Source organism: Hemiscyllium ocellatum, chromosome 18, assembly GCF_020745735.1.
Source record: "Hemiscyllium ocellatum isolate sHemOce1 chromosome 18, sHemOce1.pat.X.cur, whole genome shotgun sequence".
In the NCBI taxonomy this organism is placed as follows: Eukaryota; Metazoa; Chordata; class Chondrichthyes; order Orectolobiformes; family Hemiscylliidae; genus Hemiscyllium; species Hemiscyllium ocellatum.
In genome coordinates, this window is record NC_083418.1 from 47142755 (window position 1) to 47164785 (window position 22031).

Below are 22031 nucleotides of genomic sequence, written 5' to 3' on the forward strand. Positions count from 1 at the left end.
TCAATCACAACGTTTGTGCTAGATATGACTCCAATCAATGACGAGTTTCCCCTGATTCCTTTTGACTCCAGTTTTGTTGAGTTCTTTGATGTCACACTTGAGCAAACACTGCCTTGATGTCAAGTGTGGTCACTTTCACTTCCTCTCTTGAGTTCAGCTCTTTTATATTTATTTGGACCAAGGCTTTAATTAAGTCAGGAGTAGAATGGACTTGGTGAAACCCAAACTTGGTCAGTGAGCAAGTTATTATTGCATAAATATTAGTTGATAGCATTGTTAATGACACTGTCTATCACTTTGCTGATAATTGAGAATGGATGGTAATTGACTAGGTTGGATTTTTCCTGCTTCTTGTGAGCATTCTGGGTAGATGCCAGTGTTGTAACTGTACTGGAACAGCGTGGCTAGGGATGTGGCTAATTTTGCAGCACAAGCCTTCAGAACAATTGCTGGAATGTTGTCAGTTCCCATTGCCTTTGCAGTGTCCTGTTCCTTTAGTTCTGTTTCTTGATACCATATGGAATGAATGATGGGCTGAAGGCTGGCATCTGTGAGGTTAGCAACTTCAGGAGAAGGCTGAGACGGAACATCCACCCAACTCTTCTGGTTGAAAACTATTACAAATACTTTAGCCTTTTCTTTTGCAATAATGTGCAACATCAGAAGGGGTAGCATCAAAATCGGGAGAGCTGTCTCACATGCTAGACAAAGTGGCAGCCTGACAAAGTTATAATCACAGAGTTCTTCTTTACAGACAATGTCCTAGAAAACACCATCACTATCCCTGGATATGTCCTGTCCCAGCAAAGTGACTGTACAGTGGTTTACAGTTCGGAGGGAGTTGTCCTGGAACCTTGTCTCTGACCCTTTGCAGTCTCATTGCATCATGCCAAATTGGGCAAGGATTACCATAAAATGCTTCTGCCACCTCTCCTCATTTTAGCTCATGAATCAGTGCTTTTTTTTTATTGAGTATCACTTGGAGGAACCACCAAGCGTATAAGGGTGCAAAATGCATTCTGCATGAGGGACTTCAATATCCATCACTAAATGGGTCTTTGTAGCACCAATACCAAAGACACTGAACATGCAAAAACTATGGGCCCTGACAACATTCTGACAATAATATTAAGACCTATGATAGACACAAAAATAGAGATCACTGGAAAATCTCAGCAGGTCTGGCAGCATCTGTAGAGAGAAATCAAAGTTAATGTTTTGGGTCAAGTGACCCCTCCTCAGAACTGCTCCTCAGTAACTTGAAGAAGGGTCATTTGACCGAAAACATTAACTCTAAGTTCTTTCCACAGATACTCCAAACCTGCTGAGCTTTTCCAGCAATTTTTGGATTGTTCCTGATTTTGCTGATAATTGCACAATGTTCAGCACCATTTGTGACTCCTCAGATACTGAAGCAGTCTATGCTCAGATATAGTGAGATTAGGATAATATCCACACTTGGGCTAACACATGATAAGTAACATTACTGTCACACAAGTGCCATGAAATGACGATAATTAACAAGAGAGGATCTTGTCCTTGCCTTGTCATTCAGTGGCATTGCCATAACTGAATCACCGACTATCAACATTATGGAGGTTACCCACAATATACAGTGGCTTGGAGGGGAACTTACAAACAGTGTGTTCCCATATATGTGCTGCCCTTATCTTTTAAGCTTATAGTGGTTGTGGGTTTGGAAGGTGCAATCTAAGGAGCTTAAGTGAGAATTTGTAGTGCATTTGTGGATGGTACACATTGTTACCACTATACATGGGGGAATGAATGTTTATGGATGTGGTGCCATCAAGTAGGCTGTTTGGTCCTGAATGGTGTCAAGATTCTTGAGTGTTGATGGAGCTGAATTCAACCAAGAAAGAATGGAGTATTTAATCATTATTGTGCATTGTAGGTGGGAGACAAGTTTTGTGAATGAGGAGATGAATTACTCAACCTATTGAGTACTACCTACAAGAACTATCTATTCTTGTAGGTAGTACTCAATAGGTTGAGTAATTCATCTGTTCTTGTAGTAGAAGTATTTGCCCCAATTCAGTTTTTGGTCAATGGTAGACCATTGGGATATTGATGGCAGAGATTTGGGAGTGGTAATGCTAATGAGTGTCAAGGAGAATTATTTAGATGGTCATTCCTTGTCATTTGTGTGGCATGAATATTGCATGACCTTGGACATTATTGGTCCATGCCCAAATGTTTTATCAGCTTTGCTGTATGTGAGAATTTCTTATGAGAATTTGTGATTCATTTTCAACATTGCCAAATCATCTGTATCATGTGCACTTTTCAACTAGTGATGGAGGGAGGGTCATAGAAGCAGTTGAAGATGGTTATACCAGGGATACTACCCTGAGAAACACCTGCAGCAATGTCCTGGGTCTGAGATGATTGGCCTCCAGCAACCACCAGCTGAATATATTCCTATGAAGTTCACCCCATAACTGCTGCCTTCAATCAACCCACTACCCAAATGCCTGCCATTAGTCACCTGGACAGCCTTTCCTCACAGCATACCTCCATAGCCAATTGGAAAATGAATCATTTCTTAATTGCTCAATCGGATGATTCGTGATTATCAGTCAAACAACTTTTTTGTATCGCCAATTATTTTTAATTAAAGTACAGAAGATTTCAAACAAAATCAAAAATACGCTTGTTTAATGCATATGCTCTTTATTTTTGAATTGGCTGATCACAGCACTAAAGAGGGGATTAGTCTTTCATTCTTGGAGACTGCAGATCAATTCTGGATGCATTGCAAGATAGCTCCACAAGACTAATCTTGATCACCACATGTTCACCGCACCATAAAGATTTGTTAGAACTAGCAACATTTCCTTGCTACGTTTATTATTTCTATTGTGACCAGAAGAAATCCTTTTCCCTCCAGCTCTGCCGAATTTGGTAATCTGATCCAATGGTAGTGCATGTTACTGCAGTCTTGTGAAGGGGTGACTTCTAAACTTAAAGTATGAAAAGAAACCAGAGGATGCACAGGAATTCTAATCAATCACAAAGGGCAGTAAACCTTGCTAACTATTTCTGAAGTTGGATTTTCACCAACAGTTGAGAGAGCCAGTGAATAGAGCTCTGTCATATATTAAATGAATGGCAGAGTTTGGTTTCCCTCAATAGGGAGGGGTGCAACCTGGCAACATAATCATGGCACTTTGCTCACATTGTTCTGAAATACTTCCCATAACTGCAGTACTTGGCTCATGCGTAAGAGCATCAGGAAGGCTGGGTTATAAATGAAATACATGAAAGTTCAGTTTCCATATCCTCATATTTTAACGCATGCCACATTTGCTAGCTACTCTACTGACGTAGGATTCTCTGTCAAGTTTGACTAAGCTCTGTAAGAATTATGTTAGAACGTGCACAAAAGGAACAACGTATATTCTCTTTGACAAGCATTTTATTTGGTCTAATGCAGAACCATGATGGAAATTTTTGAAACAATACTTTGGTCAGATTTTAAGGAATGAGTAAACTCTGTGTAACTGAATAAAATCATCACAAAATAGGAACAGGGATAGGTCTTTTGGCTCCTCAAGATGGGTCTTCCATTCAATAAGATCATGGTTGACATGATTATGGCCTTCACTCTCTACTTTCTTGCATGCCATAATAACCCTCGACTCCCTTGTAAACCATTAAGATCTGTTTAATTTGGACTTGAACAGCCTCGGTATGCTCTGGGAAAGACTAACAACCCTCAAGAAGAAAGTTCCTCTCATCTCTGAATTAAATGGGAGCCCCTTAATTTTAAACCATATTGCCGATTCTAGATTCCACCATGAGGAAGCATTCTATCAGCAGCTACTGTGTTGTCATTCTAAGATTCTTAAATTTCCATCATATCAGATCTCTTTCTTCTGCAATCCTCATAAAACTATGTTTTAAGTAAATCTTCTGTGTACCCTTTCTAATGGAAGTATATCTCTCCTTAAGGAGACCAAAACAGTATTCCATACTCTAAGTGCAGTCTCAGTAATGGACCACACAGTTGTAGCAAAATGTCCCCACTTTTATACTCAGTCATTTTGCAACAAAGACCAACAAACCATTGTTGTATTAATTACATGGTATGGTTATGGACTGACATTTTGTGCTTCATGTATAAGGACACTCAGATCCATCTGTACCGCAATATTCTGTCGTCTTTCTGAACAGTATTCTGCTTTACCATTATTTCTGCCAAAGTATTCTACTTCATCCATCAAATTTTTGCCCCTTCAACCTATATCTATTCCTTTGCTGATTCACTGTACAGGGTATTCTTCTCACAACTTAGTCTTTTAACATTTGTATTATCAGAAGATTTGGATACAACAATTTTTACCCCTTTATTCAAATCATGATTAGATTAAATTAGATTCCCTACAGTGCGGAAACAGGCTCTTTGGCCCAACAAGTCCACACCAACAGTCAGAAATCCCACCCAGACCCATTCCCCTACTCATGCACCTATCACTATGGGCAATTTAGAATGGCCAATTCACCTGACCTGCACATCTTTGTGACTGTGGGAGGAAACCGGAGCACCATGCAGACACAGGGAGAATGTGCAAACTCCACGCAGGCAATCGCTCGAGGCTGGAATCGAACCTGGGTCTCTGATGTTGCGAGGCAGCCGTGCTAACCACTGAGAAATTATAATAAGTTGAGGCCCAAGCACTGATCCCTGTGACATGCCATTTATGGCTTGAAAACTTGAAAAAGACCAATTTATCCTGATTTTCTCTTTCCTGGCAGTTAATCTTGTTAGACAGAAGTTTATCTATGTAACTATATTACTCCAATACAATGTATTCTTCTCTTGGGCAGTAACAATTTACATGGCTTTTTTGGAATTTAAATGCACCACGTTAATGGTTCCCCTTTATCCATCCTGCTTATTACAACCTGAAAGATCACTGATAAATTTGTCAAACATAATATTCCTTAAAGTCTGGTTGAAGATTTGTAGCTCGGGTGTCCGTTGTTGTGGTTCTGTTCGCCGAGCTGGAAGTTTTTGCTGCAAACGTTTCGTTCCCTGGCTAGGGAACATCATCAGTGCTATTGGAGCCTCCTGTGAAGCGCTGCTTTGATGTTTCTTCCGGTATTTATAGTGGTTTGTTCTTGCCGCTTCCGGGTGTCAGTTTCAGCTGTAGTAGTTTGTATATGGGGTCCAGGTCCATGTGTCTGTTAATGGAGTTTGTTAATAAAACTCCATTAACAGACACATGGACCTGGACCCCATATACAAACCACTACAGCTGAAACTGACACCCGGAAGCGACAAGAACATCCATCAACAGACACATCGACCTGGACCCCACATACAAACTACTACAGCTGAAACTGACACCCGGAAGCGGCAAGAACAAACCACTATAAATACCGGAAGAAACATCAAAGCAGCGCTTCACAGGAGGCTCCAATAGCACTGATGATGTTCCCTAGCCAGGGAACGAAACGTTTGCAGCAAAAACTTCCAGCTCGGCAAACAGAACCACAATAATTTTCCTTTCATATACCTATGTCAACTCTATTTGGTTATGTTATGATTTTCAAATGTACTTGTTACTATTTCATTGATAATTGAATTCACTACATTTTTGACGAGAGATGTTAGGTTAACTGGCTTAGATTAGATTCCCCACAGTATGGAAACAGGCCTTTCAGCCCAACAAATCCACACCGATCCTCCGAAGACCAACTGACCCAGACCCATTCCCCTACCTATATTTACCCCTGACTAATACACCTAACACTATGGGCAATTTAGCATGGCCAATTCACCTAACCTGCACATCTTTGGATTGTGGGAGGAAACCAGAACACCTGGAGGAAACCCACGCAAGCACGAGGAGAATGTGCAAACTTCATACAGTCCCCTGAGGTGGCACTCGAACCCGAGTCCCTGGCACTATGAGGCAGCAGTAATAACCACTGAGCCACCATGCTGCCCCTTTGTTTCCTGCTTTCTAATCTTTCCTTTCTTGAAAAGGATATGGAATATTACAAGAAATGCATCCATTATTTCTGCAGCCACCAACTTTAAGGTCCTAGGATCGAGGTCATTTGTCCAGGGGGACTTGTCAGCATTTAGTCCCATTCACTTTTTTCCCAGACATAATAATTGGTTAACATTGGAATTTCCTCATCCCTTTTTCCTCTTGATTTTGGCAGCTATTTGGATGCTTTTTGTATCTTCCATGCAAGAACAGATACAAGGCATTTGAATGATGTTATGGATGTGGGAATAGGCAGTCTTAGTGATGGCATAAGTATGAGTTTGGAAGCTCATCTTGGGATCAGATGTAATGCAAGGTTGCCAACAGCCTGGCTTAATCTCACACTGCTGGCAAGAGAGGGATGGAGCCAGTAGCTGGGAAACTGCATTTGGAGCAGGCACCAAAGACAATGGCTTTGGTCTTTCCAATGTTTAATTGGAAGCAATTTCTACTCCTCGAGTAAAGGATGTCAGAAAACAATTTTGATAACGCAGTAGACAATAAAGGATTCAGGAAAGGTGATAGTGAGATGCAGCTGGGTGTGGTCAGTGTGTATGTGAGACAGAGAAATGTGCATTTGGAAGATGTCAGCAAGGAACAGCAGGTGGAAAGAAAGAAAATTTTGTGGAACAGCAGATTTAATAGTAGGTGAGTAGAAAGAGAACCAATGCAAGTGTTGTTTTTGTGGCCATGATTAGATAGATTAAAATGGAACCAGGTTAAAAACAATCCTAGCCGCCTTCTGAGTGGTGGGGAGGCATTAAAGGTGGGTGTTGTTATCAACCAGGAGACAGGCTCCGGGATGGTCAGCAAGGGCACTCAGGACTAGTGTCATATTAGATGTCAGAGCTGCTTTGGTACTGTGACATGAGTAGAAGCCTGATTAGAGGCATTCAAATTGGAAAATCCAGGAAAGATGCAAAGCAAACTTTGGAGGCAAGAACATATTCAAAGATTTTGATGAGCAGAGATGGAGGAGGGACAGGGAAATGGGGTGGTGATTTCACAGTGTCAGAGAGTCACAGAGATGTACAGCACAGAAACAGAACCTAGGGTCCAAATTATCCATGCTGACCAAATATCCCAACCCAACCTAGTCCCACCTAGCCAATATCTGGTCCATATCCCTCCAAACCTTTCCTGTTCATGTACCCATTCAAATGCCTAATAAATGTTGCAATTGTACTAGCCTCCACCATTTCCTCTGGCAGCTCATTCCATACACGTACCACCCTCTGCGTGAAAAAGTTGCTCCTTAGGTCTCTTTTATATTTTTACCCTCTCACCCTCAACCTATTCCCTCTAGTTCTGGACTCCCTCACCCCAGGGAAAAGCCTTTGTGTATTTATCCTGCCCATGCCCCTCATGATTTTATAAAGCTCTATAAGGTCACCCCTCAGCCTGCGATGCTCGAGGGAAAACAGCCCTAGCTTATTCAACCTCTCCCTATAGCTCACTTCCTCCAACACTGGCAACATCCTTATAAATCTTTTCTGAACGCTTTCAAGTTTCACAACATCCTTCCAAGAGGAAGGAGACCAGAATTGCTTGCAATATTTCAAAAGTGGCCTAACCAATGTCCTGTACAGATGCAACATGACCCCCAACTCCTGTACTCAATATACTTCACCTCTGAAGGATAACCTATCAAATGCCTTCTTCACTATCCTATCTACCTGCGACTCCATTTACAAGTAGCTATGAACCTGCACTCCAAGGTCTCTTTGTTCAGCAACACTCCCTAGGACCTTACCATTAAGTGTATAAGGCCTGCTAAGATTTGCTTTCTCAAAATGCAGCATCTCGCATTTATCTGAATTAAACTCCATCTGCCACTTCGCAACCCATTGGCCCATCTAATCAAGATCCCATTGTAATCCGAGGTAACCTTCTTCGCGTCGTCTACACCTCCAAGTTTGGTGTCATCAGCAAACTTACTAACTCTGTCTCTTATGCTCACATCCAAATCGTTTATATAAGTGATGAAAATTGTGGACCCAGCACCAATGCTTGTGACACTCCACTGCTCTAACCTTGTCAACCAGTCTCTCGTGGGGAATCTTGCCAAACACCTTACTGAAGTCCATATAGATCATGTCCACTGCTCTGTCCTCATCAATCCTTTTTGTTAATTATTCAAAAAACTCTATCAAGTTTGTGAGACATGATTTCCCCGCACAAAGCCATGCTGACTATCCCTGATCAGTCCTTGCCTTTCCAAATACATGTACATCCTGTCCATCAGGATTCCCTCCAACAACTTGCTCAACACTGACATCAGGCTCACTGGTCTATAGTTCCCTGGCTTCTCCTTACCACCTTTCTTAAACAGTGGCACCATGTTTGCCAATCTCCAGTTTTCCAGCACCTTACCTGTGACTATTGATGATACAAATATCTCAGTTGGAGGCCCAGCAATCACTTCCCTAGCTTCCCACAGAGTTCTAGGGTATACCTGATCCGGTCCTGGGGATTTATCCACTTTTATGTGTTTCAAGACATCCAGCACTTCCTCCTCTGTAATATGAACATTTTCAAGACGTCACTCCTATTTCCCTATATTCTATACCTTCCATATCCTTTTCCACAGTAAACACTGATGCAAAATACTTATTCAGTGTCCCCCTCATCTCCTGCGGCTCCACACAAAGGCTGTCTTGCTGTACTTTGAGGGGCCCTATTATCTCCCTAGTTACCCTTTTCAGATGGGACCATAGTTATGGAGATAATTGCAGTAAAATGTGATGACAGCTGATTTGAAGGAAACAGGCAAGGGCTGAAGCAAAAAGAACATGTGTAATGTCAGCTAACTTAGAGGGCCAAGAAGCAAAGTTACTTACTGAATAGTTTAGTGAGGACAAGATTGGGGAACAGGAGTTGAATCTGATGGACAAGATGAGTGTGGAGAGGACATGAATGGAAATAGAAGAGAAACTGAACAAAGATGTAAATACAAGGTTAGGTTGAGGCATTATAAGAAGCTGGGTCATGTGAGTTAATGGAAGGGAGGGATACAGCAGAGGCAGCTGATGGGATTATCTCAGTCTTAATGTCAAAAAAAATCCATGAGCTCCTCAAACTTGTTGGGGCTGAGCATGAAAGGGCTAGGGGCAAACGTTTATGTATAAGTTTTGAAGTAGCGAAAAGAAACCTGGGGTTGTCTTTGCATTCCATGATTATTCTGAAATAATGGGTCATTTTAGCAAGTGCGAACAGGACACAATTATGTTTCACATGTTCCAGCCAAACCTGGCAGTTGTTGCATAAAGTAAGTATCCATGAAATGCTTTCAGGTATTCTTCCCTCAGATTTAAGGGAGTGGAAGTGAGGACGTACAAGGAGAATGGCCAGCATAAGAAATGTAATGGCTTTATTGTGTACTAATACATCAAAGATCAAAGTTAGAGTGCAGTTGAGTAAATTAAAAGCTGCAGAAATGTTATGGTGATTTTTAAAAAATATTCTCTGGTGGGATATGGGCATCACTAGCTGGCTAGCATTTATTGCCTATCACTGGTTGCCCTTGTGAAGGTGATGATAAGCTTAATGGAGGGCCAAAGTTGCACTGTAAACTTGGAAGTTCAGCTGTCAGCGAATTGGTAAGTAGAAGGGGAAGCAGTAAATGTTAAATGCAAGCAGTTTAGTGATGACCTTATCCTCTTTAATTGGTGCTTGGTTGACATTAGACTTTTAGTGTTATTCAGGTTATGAAGTAAGTGGACTAGAGAAAGATCTTAATGAGAAAAAAAAATAATTCTTTGACTTCTGTTCCCAGACTTTCACCGATGGAATCACGAACAAGCTGTTCGGTTGCCATGTAGATCAAGCCATGGAAGATGTTGTTCTAGTAAGAATATATGGCAATATGACAGAACTCTTTGTGGACCGCAACAATGAAGTTAAAAGTTTTCAGGCTCTTCGTGCTCAGCATTGTGCTCCAGATTTTTACTGTACATTTCAGAATGGAATGTGCTATGAATTCATTAACGGCACTGTCTTAAACATGTTGCTACTCAGGGAACCATCCATTTACAGGTAACAGTAGTTACATTCTCGTTCTCCTTTCTGCAAGTAATAGTAGTATTTTGTAAAGACTTTGTATCATCTTGGACTCTCACAAATGCGGAGGTAAAAATGGCATTATCTACTCTGAACATTTTAAGTGGTTTTGTTTGAGTTGCTGCGGATAGACACTTAGATGCCTGACAGAAAGGTTGAATGCAGCCAAGGGAGGAGCAAGTGGATCTCCTGGATGAGATCACCCTGGAGATGTTTTATGGAACATGAGCTAGAAAGAGAGCAAGCAAGCGAGAGAGCCAAGAGTTCAGGAGATGATTGACATTCTGGCGAAGGAGAACAGCCAAATTCGACAGAGCTAGCTAATTTAATGGTCTTTACAAATCAGGCCAATTGATCAAGCTAATCCATACAAGCAATTTAGTTCCAGTCATATTCATCCTTGCCAGTCCCATGTCATTGTAATCTCTTCCCTTCATCTATCTCTTCAATCTAATATTAAATCTTTCTGCTAATACATTATACAGTCTCACATTTATCAGTGCAAGGGGGTTTCTCCTGCTTTGTATTCTGAACCTCTTCTGTTTAATTTTGTATCAATAGCCCTTAGTTTTGGATGTTTCAATAAATTGAAAGTTTTATTGACTGTGCCCCATTCCTTCAAAATTTAACATATTACATTCAGAAACTGATGCTGGTCAAGATACTGTGCAATCTGCAAGTATGCACAATGCATGATTACTGTTGTTCACAAAGTATGTGTGCTACTGAAAGATTTTTGTACATTATACAATCAACAATATTTCATAGTGGTCATTAACTCTCTGGAAGTTCTGATATTTTATGTCACTTGAAATCATATGCATGAAGTAAAAGCTCGTTGTTTACATATAGCCAAAAGCCTTATTGCATAATCTTATGAATTCCCCACTGTCAGATTATATTTACCTTTTCAAAGGCATGAAAATATTCTGTGGCTTTGCACCAAGAAACATATATAGCACTGTTGTAGTAAGATAAAAATATGTGAGTGAATAGTGGAGTATTTTCTTTTGCTACGATGAGTATCATTTCAAAATATTCTTTGTGTCATTTCTTAAACCCAGCATTTGAGATTCATTTTCAAATTTGCACAATGAATGACAATGTGTGTTTAAAATAATAAGTTTCTCTAATATATTCATCTCATTTAAAGGTAAAACAGAAAAATAAGCTTTAGTCATTAGGTGGGGCAGTTTGGTTGATCAGTAAATATTTTTGCTGACCTGAGTTTGAGATTGCATTTTTTCATTAGTAAACTAACTTTCTGGGGAGACAAAAGAGAAATTATTCATTTTTTTGCCCAGCATGCCAAAAGGAGTATTTATTGTACTCTTGCTTTAGAGCATTGATTCTGCAGTTGTTCCAGTGCATTGCACATCGGAAACTATGATCTGATGTTGGGTCACTTTATGAGTATATACCAGAATGTCTACTGAATTGGATTCCTTTGGTTTACCACTGAAAATGGAATAAAATTTATGATAAACAAAAATATGGTGTTTTGAAAACTGCAAATTTTCATCCGTGTGGTAAATGGCACTCTATCTTTTACACATATGTTTGGCAATAAATGATTAAACCACTGCGCAGATTGCCACATCTTGCTACAGTTTTGCAGGGGAGCAGTTGCCAACAAAGGTCTATGTTCCAACTTTCCACAAATCCTGACTCGGAGACGTATGAAAACAAGTTAAAATGCAGTAGTCTGAAATACAGGGCGGAATCTTCTCAGGCGTCAGGGCTCTCATCAGCTTGCAACAGACAGAAGATCTCTGCTGCTTCTTCCAGGGGAGGCCTTCTGCATGACATGCCAGTCAGGCAGTGGCAAAGCCAAAAATGGGCTTGCCCTTCAATGAAGACCCCTGAGGCAGATGTTGCTGGCCCATCTGTTGGCAACTGTTTCACTGAGCAGTGCATGAGGAGACTATAACTGCTGGTGGAAGAGCATCTGATGCCTCCCAGGATGCAGAGGCACCAGGACAAAGGCCTCAATCATGGGAGATAGGGTTCTCAGATTGGGCGTCACAAGGAGATTATGATTAGATTCCCTACATCGTGGAAACAGGCCCTTACACCCAACAAGTCCACACCGACCCTCCGAAGAGTAACCCCACCAGACCCACTTCCCTCTGACTAATGCATCTAACACTATGGGCACTTTAACTTGGCCAATTCACCTAACCTGCACATCTTTAGACTGTGGGAGGAAACCGGAGCACCCGGAGGAAACCCACGCAGACACGAGGAGAACGTGCAAACACCACACAGACAGTCGCCCGAGGCTGGAATTGAAGCCGGGTCCCTGGCGCAGTGAGGCTGCAGTGCTAACCACTGAGCCACGGTAAGTATGGGTGAGTTAGCATCCAGGGAATAGGTGTTGAGCAGATGGATCCTAGCAGTCAGCCCCTTTCTCTGATGTCCAACCCTTTCATCAGGCCCCAGTGAACTTTGGTCAAAGGATCCCCCCTCCACTCCAGCTGAGCAATAATCAGGAATGCTGCACAGCAACAGTTCCATCCTCTGATGGTTAGTGCCAGCAGTGACAAGTTTATGTGGTCCTTAAGCGTCTCTATTGGCTGCAGGGTAGGAAGGCCAATAATTGGGCGTTCCTGTCCATACCTAAATCTGCTGGAGATTTATACACCACCATGCCATCAATCACATGTCCTTCACACATTTATGTTGGAGCCACAGAAAATGGGGGAGATACTAAATGAATATTTTGCATCAGTATTTACTGTGGAAAAGGATATGGAAGATATAGACTGTAGGGAAATAGATGGTGACATCTTGCAAAATGTCCAGAATATAGAGGAGGAAGTGTTGGATGTCTTGAAATGGTTAAAGGTGGATAAATCTCCAGGACCTGAGCAGGTGTACCTGAGAACTCTGTGAGAAGCTAGAGAAGTGACTACCGGGCCTCCTGCTGAGATATTTGTATCATCGATAGTCACAGGTGATGTGCCGGAAGACTAGAGGTTGGCAAATGTGGTGCCACTGTTTAAGAAGGGCAGTAAAGACAAGCCAGGGAACTATAGACCGGTGAGCCTGACCTCGGCGGTGGGCAAGTTGTTGGAGGGAATCCTGAGGGACAGGATGTACATGTATTTGGAAAGGCAAGGACTGATTAGGGATAGTCAACATGGCTTTGTGCGTGGGAAATCATGTCTCACAAACTTAATTGAGTTTTTTGAATAAGTAACAAAGAAGATTGATGAGGACAGAGCAGTAGATGTGATCTATATGGACTTCAGTAAGGCGTTTGACAAGGTTCCCCATGGGAGACTGATAAGCAAGTTTAGATCTCATGGAATACAGGGAGAACTAGCCATTTGGATACAGAACTGACTCAAAGTTAGAAGACAGAGGGTGGTGGTGGAGGATTGTTTTTCAGACTGGAGACCTGTGACCAGTGGAGTGCCACAAGGATCGGTGCTGGGCCCTCTACTTTTTGTCATTTGCATAAATGATTTGGATGCGAGCATAAGAAGTACAGTTAGTAAGTTTGCAGATGACACCAAAATTGGAGGTATAGTGGACAGTGAAGAGGGTTACCTCAGATTACAACAGGATCTTGACCAGATGGGCCAATGGGCTGAGAAGTGGCAGATGGAGTTTAATTCAGATAAATGCAAGGTGCTGCATTTTGGGAAAGGAAATCTTAGCAGGACTTATACACTTAATGGTAAGGTCCTAGGGAGTTTGCTGAACAAAGAGACCCTGGAGTGCAGGTTCATAGCTCTTTGAAAGTGGAGTCGCAGGTAGATAGGATAGTGAAGAAGGTGTTTGTTATGCTTTCCTTTATTGGTCAGAGTATTGAATACAGGAGTTGGGAGGTCATGTTGCGGCTGTACAGAACATTGGTTAGGCCACTGTTGGAATATTGCGTGCAATTCTGGTCTTCCTATCAGAAAGATGCTGTGAAACTTGAAAGGGTTCAGAAAAGACTTACAAGGATGTTGGCAGGGTTGGAGGATCTGAGCTACAGGGAGAGGCTGAACAGGCTGGGGCTGTTTTCCCTGGAGCGTTGGAGGCTGAGGGGTGAGCTTTTGGAGGTTTACAAAATTATGAGAGGCATGGATAGGATAAATAGACAAAGTCTTTTCCCTGGGGTCAGGGAGTCCAGAACTAGAGGGCATAGATTAAGGGTGAGAGAGGAAAGATATAAAAGAGACCTAAGGAGCAACCTTTTCATGCAGAGGCTGGTACATGTATGGAATGAGCTGCTAGAGGATGTGGTGGAGGCTGGTATATTTGCAACATTTAAGAGGCATTTGAATGGGTATATAAATAGGAAGGGTTTGGAGGGATATGGGCCAGGCGCTGGCAAGTGGGACTAGATTGGGTTGGGATATCTGGTCAGCATGGATGGGTTGGACCGAAGGGTCTGTTTCCATGCTGTACATCTCTATGTCTCTATGACCACCAAGCTCCATTGCTTGATGTCACAAAATGATTTGAATTTTCAATGATTCTTCAATATATTAACAAAATGCCTTTCAGATTTAAATTTTAGATTAAAATTCCTTGCCTTCAAATAAGTATGTTTCTCCACGTTTACGTGAAGTCAAAGCCAAGATCCTGTCAGTCAAATTGATTTCCTATAGTGCCTCTGGGTCTTTCTTGTGAACAGGAGAAAGCGAGGACTGCAGATGCTGGAGATCAGAGTTGAAAAATGTGGTGCTGGAAAAACACAGCAGGCCAGGTAGCATCCAAGGAGCAGGAGAATTGACGTTTCGGGCATAAGCCCTTCTTCAGGGCTTATGCCCAAAACGTCGATTCTCCTGCTCCTCGGATGCTGCCTGGCCTGCTGTGTTTTTCCAGCACCACATTTTTCAACTTTCTTGTGAACAACTGACCAATGAGCATGCACCTGCACTGCTGACAATGTTCACATTTCTCAAACAGCTAATAAGCCACTTAGTAAATGGAATAGACAAGAAGGAAGTGAATCCAGCTGTGTTTAGGAGAGTGACTCATAGCATTTTGTCAACAGCTGAACAAAATGTTGGCAAACCTAAGTTGTCAGATCCCTGAACATAGGTTATTTCTTTTCTGTCTCTACTTTGTTATTTTCACATCAGTAGCTGAAGGCAAGATTTTTGAGCATTTGCTTATGTGGAGACCCATCGTGAATGATATAATGAGAATCCATCATGGTCATGCTGTCATCCCAAAAACAGACAGATTTATTGAATTCAGCTTCAGATCTTACCACACCAGGGCTTACATTTATGATCTCTGGGTTTCTAGTCCAATATGTGTTCAGTAGTTTAGGACATGTTGGGATTAATTTATGCTGAAGTATAGTGTTTCAGAATGAATTGATTTGACGCTGGGTTTAAATTAAGATAAAAGCTCGTGAATCCAGAAAGGTAAATTGAAACATGGTGTGTGTTCCTCAATAAATATCAACCTTACTTCCTGTAATAGTGTGTTCCATGGATATCTGGATGAACGTCACATCTAGGTGCCATTTTGAAAAATGATTTTTCTGTATAGGTACAAGAGAGTCTTGGAACCATGTTGGATTTTTCTCTTGATTGTTAAGTCCTGGGAAACACTATGTCTTCCATCTCTTGTGCAACTGTCTGGTCCTGGCACCTCTGTACCATTTCAGTCAGTGTCTAAGGGGTTAAGCTGGAGTCCTCTCACTTTGCTTTCCTAAGAAGTTACAGAAATGACCCCAGCAAAGCAATACATCTTTGAAGTGTGCATTTGGTAATGGCCAAATTCGCATTTGCTCTCCATTCATCTGAACCTGTCATGCTCAATGATTTGCCCAGAGCAATATCCTCATCACCAATGACCGAAATCTTAATGTGCAAATATCTGTATGAAAAAAAACCAAAAAAAAACCAAATGCTGGAAATCAGCAACAAAAACAGAAATTGCTGGCGAAACCCAGCAGGTCTGGCAGCATCCGTGAAGAGAAAGCAGAGTTAACATTTGTGTCTGATAACCCTTCTTCAGAGCAAACTGATTTCTTGTTTTGCAGCATTTGAAGTTCTTCCAGTGTTTTTATGACATGATCATTGTCATCACCAGCATCACTGATAAATATATTCAGTGGATAATTATCTCCTCTCTTCATTTACTTCCTCTTCTCATGCTAGTCCAGGGTCTGAAAAAGAAATGAGGAAGGATTGGTAACAAGGTTGAGTCACTAGACTCGAAATGTTAACTGTCTTTTCTCCCCACCAATTTTGCCAGATCTATAGTTTCTCCTGCAATTTCTATTTTTGTTTAAGCTAGAGATAAGTTTGAGGTTCTTTGACCGCTTGATCCTTTAAAGTCCCATGATGGTTTCAGGTACTGTTGTGACCAACTGGTATGCAGCAGGAACTAGTATGCAGAACTCATTGTCACTGTGTCCAAGAACTCAACAGTGTGCTTTTTAAGCTCTGTATGTCAGGATTCCTCTGTCAGTTGCTTGCTTCCCTTGAACATTGAGTACAAATATAAATGTCATTTGAAGAAGGAAGCATGCAAAATCTGTCTCCCAGCTGGTAACAAACAACTGATTTAATAAGGGCAACTAGTAGAGAATATAACTTAAGATGTTACATGCAAATATTTCTTTTGTGAATACGCAATTTTGAGAGGTGAGTTTAAAGATGGTGAGTGCTTTCTTTGAAAACAAACCAGCTGGTGGAATTGTGCTGCAGGATCTTTTCCCATTTGTTATATTTTACCTCATTCAGCACAAGTCCCTCATCTGTGTGCAAACATGGTTCAACATACAGTATGTTTAAGTATGGCAACATAACCACCGCCAAACAATTTTACAGCTGGAGTCAGCTATATTCCATTGCTGCTTCTTAGTTTAGTGGCCTGTTCTTTCAGTAGCCTACTGGACTTCCACCTTACATTTAAGCATTTATTGGACTTGTGAAGTGACAGAGTGTTGGTCACGTACATCTCCTTCGAGAGTGATCAGGCTGAAGCCTTTTGCTGTTTTTAAAATGGGTCCTTTTCTAATCATTCTAACAGAGGTCCCACACTTTAATTTCACCAGGCAATCAGCAGAAATCTTGGAAAAACAATTTAAAGCCTGCTGTTTTGCAGGACTTCTTGTTGGTAATCTTCCACTAACATTAAAACAGCAGGTAAGGGTAGCTCTCATGGACATTTTAAGGTGGCCAGTTTGAAATTGTTGCAACTTGCAAATGGGGATTTTACAGAATTTGTTTGATAATTGTTATAGCATTTTCATTTAGAAATACTTCAAGACTTCTTATATTCTTTGGGTGAATAGATATTTTGACGAATATTTAATCAAACAGAAGAGTGAAAAGTGGCCTGAGGATACTGCTTCTTTGGGACCTTATTAAGATGAAGGGCATCCACTCCTGGCTCATAGCAAACACCTAAGAAGTAGTTTAACAGGATAAAATCTCTTTGTTCCTTGTGGTTAATTTTGAATCTTGTGGATTAAAGATAGTTCTTCATAGGTAAGGAAGGAAGCATGGGAGAAAGAGTGTATATTAAAATATTTTTTGGACCTTTCAGAAATAGGAAGCAAAGGTGGATAGTAAAACAGTATGGAATGAGGAAATATCTAAAACTGAAAGGGATCATTGGAATTTAGTCTCGACATGGGAATCAACATAGGTACCTATTAACTTCACTCACTGCTAGCTGCAAGAAGCCTCCACTGTTGACCAGTGCCAAGCAGCATCTCAAGATTTCAACCTTGGGCACAATAGTACATACCCAACATTGATATCTGCACTTGCTAACCCTCTTGACTACCATGACACCTCTCTGATACGCGCGTAAACTGCTTAGGCAGCAGACTTGCATTGCATAGCGCAACTTCATTTTGCATTGAAAGACTGCAGTGGGAGCATATGTGTGCACCCAGCTCAGGAATGTGAGCAAGCTGTATCTCAGGGCTGTTTATTGGTCTCTCTGTTTTTGCTAACTTAGTGTTCACCTGCATGCTCACAGCATTCATGCCTCGCCTTACTTTACCATGTCTGTTAGTGCATTGGCATTTCACCAGAGCCAAAGCCTGTCAGTGCTGTCATATTGACAAGCTCTTTTGCATAGACTTATGAACAGACTGTTTTTCAGAAGGAATCTTTCTGGTGAGGGGAGGCAGCTTGATTTCCAGCACACTGAGACATTGTTTTGACATGCACAATGTGTGTTAGCTGCCTACATGACAAACACTCTGAACGTGTGTTCAACCAAGTGGCCATGACAGAAACTGGGTGGGGGCTAGTCCTCAGTCCCATCCAGGGAGGGTCTGCTGCTGGTCAGGAGAGGCACAGTCTGCACCCAGTCCAGGCCTGTGAGCACAGTTAGTTTTCAGCTTCGGACACTCAGTGTCAGGGGATTTGTCTGCCTACAACAGCAGTGATGTGGTCAAGAAAGTGGAGACATTTATGAATATGGAAACAACGACAGTGATAGTGGGAGTATGTTGAGCAGCATTGAACTGGTAGGCTACAGGAGGAGGAGGTGTGGCCTTCAGAAGAGGAGTTTGGAGCATCACGGTGGGCATTATTAATGTTAGGAATCAGGGAACAGGGACAATAGTAGGAGGTAAAGTTCAATGTGATGCATCTTCATGTGTAGGGTCTGCTGAATCTGAATAATTGTGATAGATGCTGAGGAACTAAGGAAACAGGAACTGTCATGGCTGAAGGAAGCTCTTTTTGTGGATGACAGAACTCTGTTGTCTTAGGCCCCACAAGGCAGACAGAACTTCACTGACACCTAGTTCCAGTAGATACTAGCTGGGTACAGAAGAATATCATGCCCTGTCCAGGTCAAAGTGCCAGTGTTTGGTCTGCATTATGGCATTGAATTGTACTCTCTACCTCTGTGATCTCTTTTGCTGGCTGTGAATAAAGTTCAGACTTGGAATTGTTCAAATGGTTCCCTGTACATGATATTCCCTTCGTGAACAATGACCGCTGGACATTGGAAAAAGAAGAGAAGGGACTCCGAGTGGGTTTTCAGATGCGTGTTACAAAGGATAGGTTAAAAAAAAAGGTTAAATGGTGACAATACGAAAATAGGGTTGCATGTGTAAGGGAGTGTCACCCATACCAGCCATGTGCCATGGGTAGCATGGCTTTGCAGCTGCCATTGTGCATTAGCAAGGAGTCATGGCGGAGTGTCAATACATGTCCTTCTGCACTGTAACCTTTCAAAAGTAGTGCAGGTGCAAGGAATGCTGGTTGTTCAGTAACATCTATTCGGGTGGTGAGCTTTGCTAGAAATAAGATGGAGCTAGAGTCAAGACATAAATGATGCCTTTGAAGTTAGATAAGTACACAATAAAATGCATTTGGTAAGGTGTAGTGAGAAATCCCACTGGACCTGATGTCACAAATGCCTTCAAAAATCTCTATATGACTTGCACTTAAATTCAGCCTCTATATCTTGATCAATTAGTTCCTATACTTCATAATAAAGTAATTAGAGAGGAACCTCAATTATCCAGCATTTGATTAACTGAATTTTGGATTATCTAAACAAGATCACAAAGTCCCAATGCTTGGCTGACTATGCTAGCCAGCATTCAATTATCCTGCATTTGATTAACCAAACAAAATTCTGCCTATCTGTGTCTTACAGATAACCAAGGTTCCTCTGTGTAGGTTATTTACTTAAATCAACTAGTTGATATTTTTTAAAAATTCTGATTCTAATGTAGATATTGGTAACTGGATAAAACATTTAAAATGACAGTGACTTATGGTGTGGTAGGACTAAGGATTGACAGTGCACTGTGGAATGGCTGTCATGACGTGGTATCTTGCTACTTTAAGAATCAACAGATACTGGAAATAAATGTAGACTGAAGGAGGTAAGGAGTTATTGAGGCCCAGGGAAAAATGTGTAAGACTGTATATGAGTGCTAAAACATTACCTGGAATTTATAGCACAGAAACATGCAATTCAGACACGAGTGTCCGTGCCAGTTTATATGCTTCACAAAATAAATGGGGCAGTATGTAAGAAGGCATGCTTAGACCTTAAGGATATAAAAGGAAAGTTCATAGTGAGTGAAGATGATGTCTTGAATGATATAGCTGCATCTGAGTAATGTCACCTTAATAAGTCTGATATTCGTCACACAAATCAAACAGTTAAAAAGCTGCAGCACAATCATTGAAAGTTAATAAATTTTTGTTGATTTTTTTTGTGTTTGAGTGGAGTTCACAGTGCAATATGAATGTTTGTCTGTTCAGACTGTAAATCATTTTGTAGTGATCCTGTTGTAGATATTAATTCAGGGAAAGAGAAAATGTAACTTTCTAACTAAAACAAAATCATGTGTACTTCTTTTTAATAACCAATCTTTTTACTGCAGGTATTAATGCTGGATCAAACATCAACTATTATTTATTTTGCAGTACAATAATATTACTAATGTTAATTAAAGGTTAAATGGACATTTGGTTAATATTTGTTTCCTGTAAATCAGCAGTAATTATTAATGTATTTCCTTTAAACCTTACCAACCTTAAAAGCTCTGAAAATGAAAGGACTGGGGTTATGAGTGTTCTTACATTTCTGAGCGATTTACTCAAACCATGCATTCTTGCAATGAGACAGAACAGAACACTTTTAATGTATTTAGTTTTAAAAAAAAGTTATTGCTGTAAAAGGGGTCTTGAAAAGTTTACTTTGAAAGAAGGGCGAGAGGTCACAAGTGTTTTTGGTCGTTATCCTTCATCCACTCATGTTACTATATAACGTGTATGCTCTTAGAATTCAAGACGACTCCTTGCATTCTGCTTTTGAGGTGAGGAAATAAAAAATCCTTTTTGTCAGTTTTGTATAGAGTAAGACAGCAGGATCCCACACGGCACGATGGCTCAGTGGTTAGCAGTGCTGCCTCACAGCACCAAAGTCCCAGGTTTGATTCTGGCCTCAGGCAACTGTCTGTGTGGAGTTTGCACATTCTCCCCATGTCTGCGTGGGTTTCTCCGGGTGCTCTGGTTTCCTCCCATAGTCCAAAGATGTGCAGGTCAGGTGAATTGGCCAAGCTAAATTGCCCATAGTGTTAGGTGCAATAGTCAGAGAGGAAGTGGGTCTGGGTGGGTTACTCTTTGGAGGGTTGGTGAGGACTTGTTGGGCCGAAGAACTTGTTTCTACACTGTAGTTAATCTAATCTAAAAACATATCCTGTTTCTTTCCCTCTTCATCGCTCTACTCAATTCCCCTCCCTTGAAGGTGTTGACTTATTGGCAACACATAAGGGCTAAATCAATGCTGCTAAACTTCTAACAGGGAGCAGAGATATTCCATATGCAAAGGACTTTCTTTCATTTTTCTATTAAAGGTTATTTTATTGTTAAAATGAATGGATAGGAAGCAATGAAATGTATGCCCTTGATTTTATAATAGTTAGTTGAATGCTGCTGCTGACTAAAATTGTTGAAGTATTGTATCTTCCCTGTAGTTCTGTTGGTGCTAATGTCCTTTTAGTACTGTAACAAGGAGATGTTTTTATTGTGTGAAAGTATCCACTAAACACCAGAAAACAATACAGTCATAAATGTCCTTTTCGCCAACCACACAACTTAACCTTGCCTCATAACATAATGAAGGAAAGGAAAACTGGGTAGTGCTAAGGCACAGTAACTAATGGTGAAATGCTTCTTCCTTTAACAGAAGTTGGAGTGGAAAAGTGTTTGGAAATGATTGCAATCCTGTCTGAGATTTCTAACTCAATATTGACTGTTGATCACACTTTTGCTTTTTAAGAACTTAGTGCATGATGATAAGACATTGTATCTGATGAGGTTCAGGACAGAACATTAGTTAATATGGGAATATCTGCATTATTCTGAATTTCTTTGCCATCAGATATATTGAGCTTACAACAGAGACTTGGTCAGAATCAATAGCTATTTTGGGTTTCTTTCCTTATTGCTCCTGTTCTTTGTTTCCATTAAGATTTTTCTTCTGCTTTTCTGTAATGAC

The 22031-nt window shown here is 41.0% G+C and overlaps 1 protein-coding gene across 1 annotated transcript in view; it reads left to right on the forward strand.

The window, feature by feature from the left end:
- LOC132824298 (ethanolamine kinase 1-like) overlaps nt 1-22031 on the forward strand; it is a 378459-nt gene that overhangs the window by 79327 nt on the left and 277101 nt on the right. The window contains exon 2 of the mRNA XM_060838642.1: nt 9796-10055. Coding sequence (XP_060694625.1) covers nt 9796-10055 — 260 coding nt within the window. The remainder of the gene's footprint in view (nt 1-9795; nt 10056-22031) is intronic.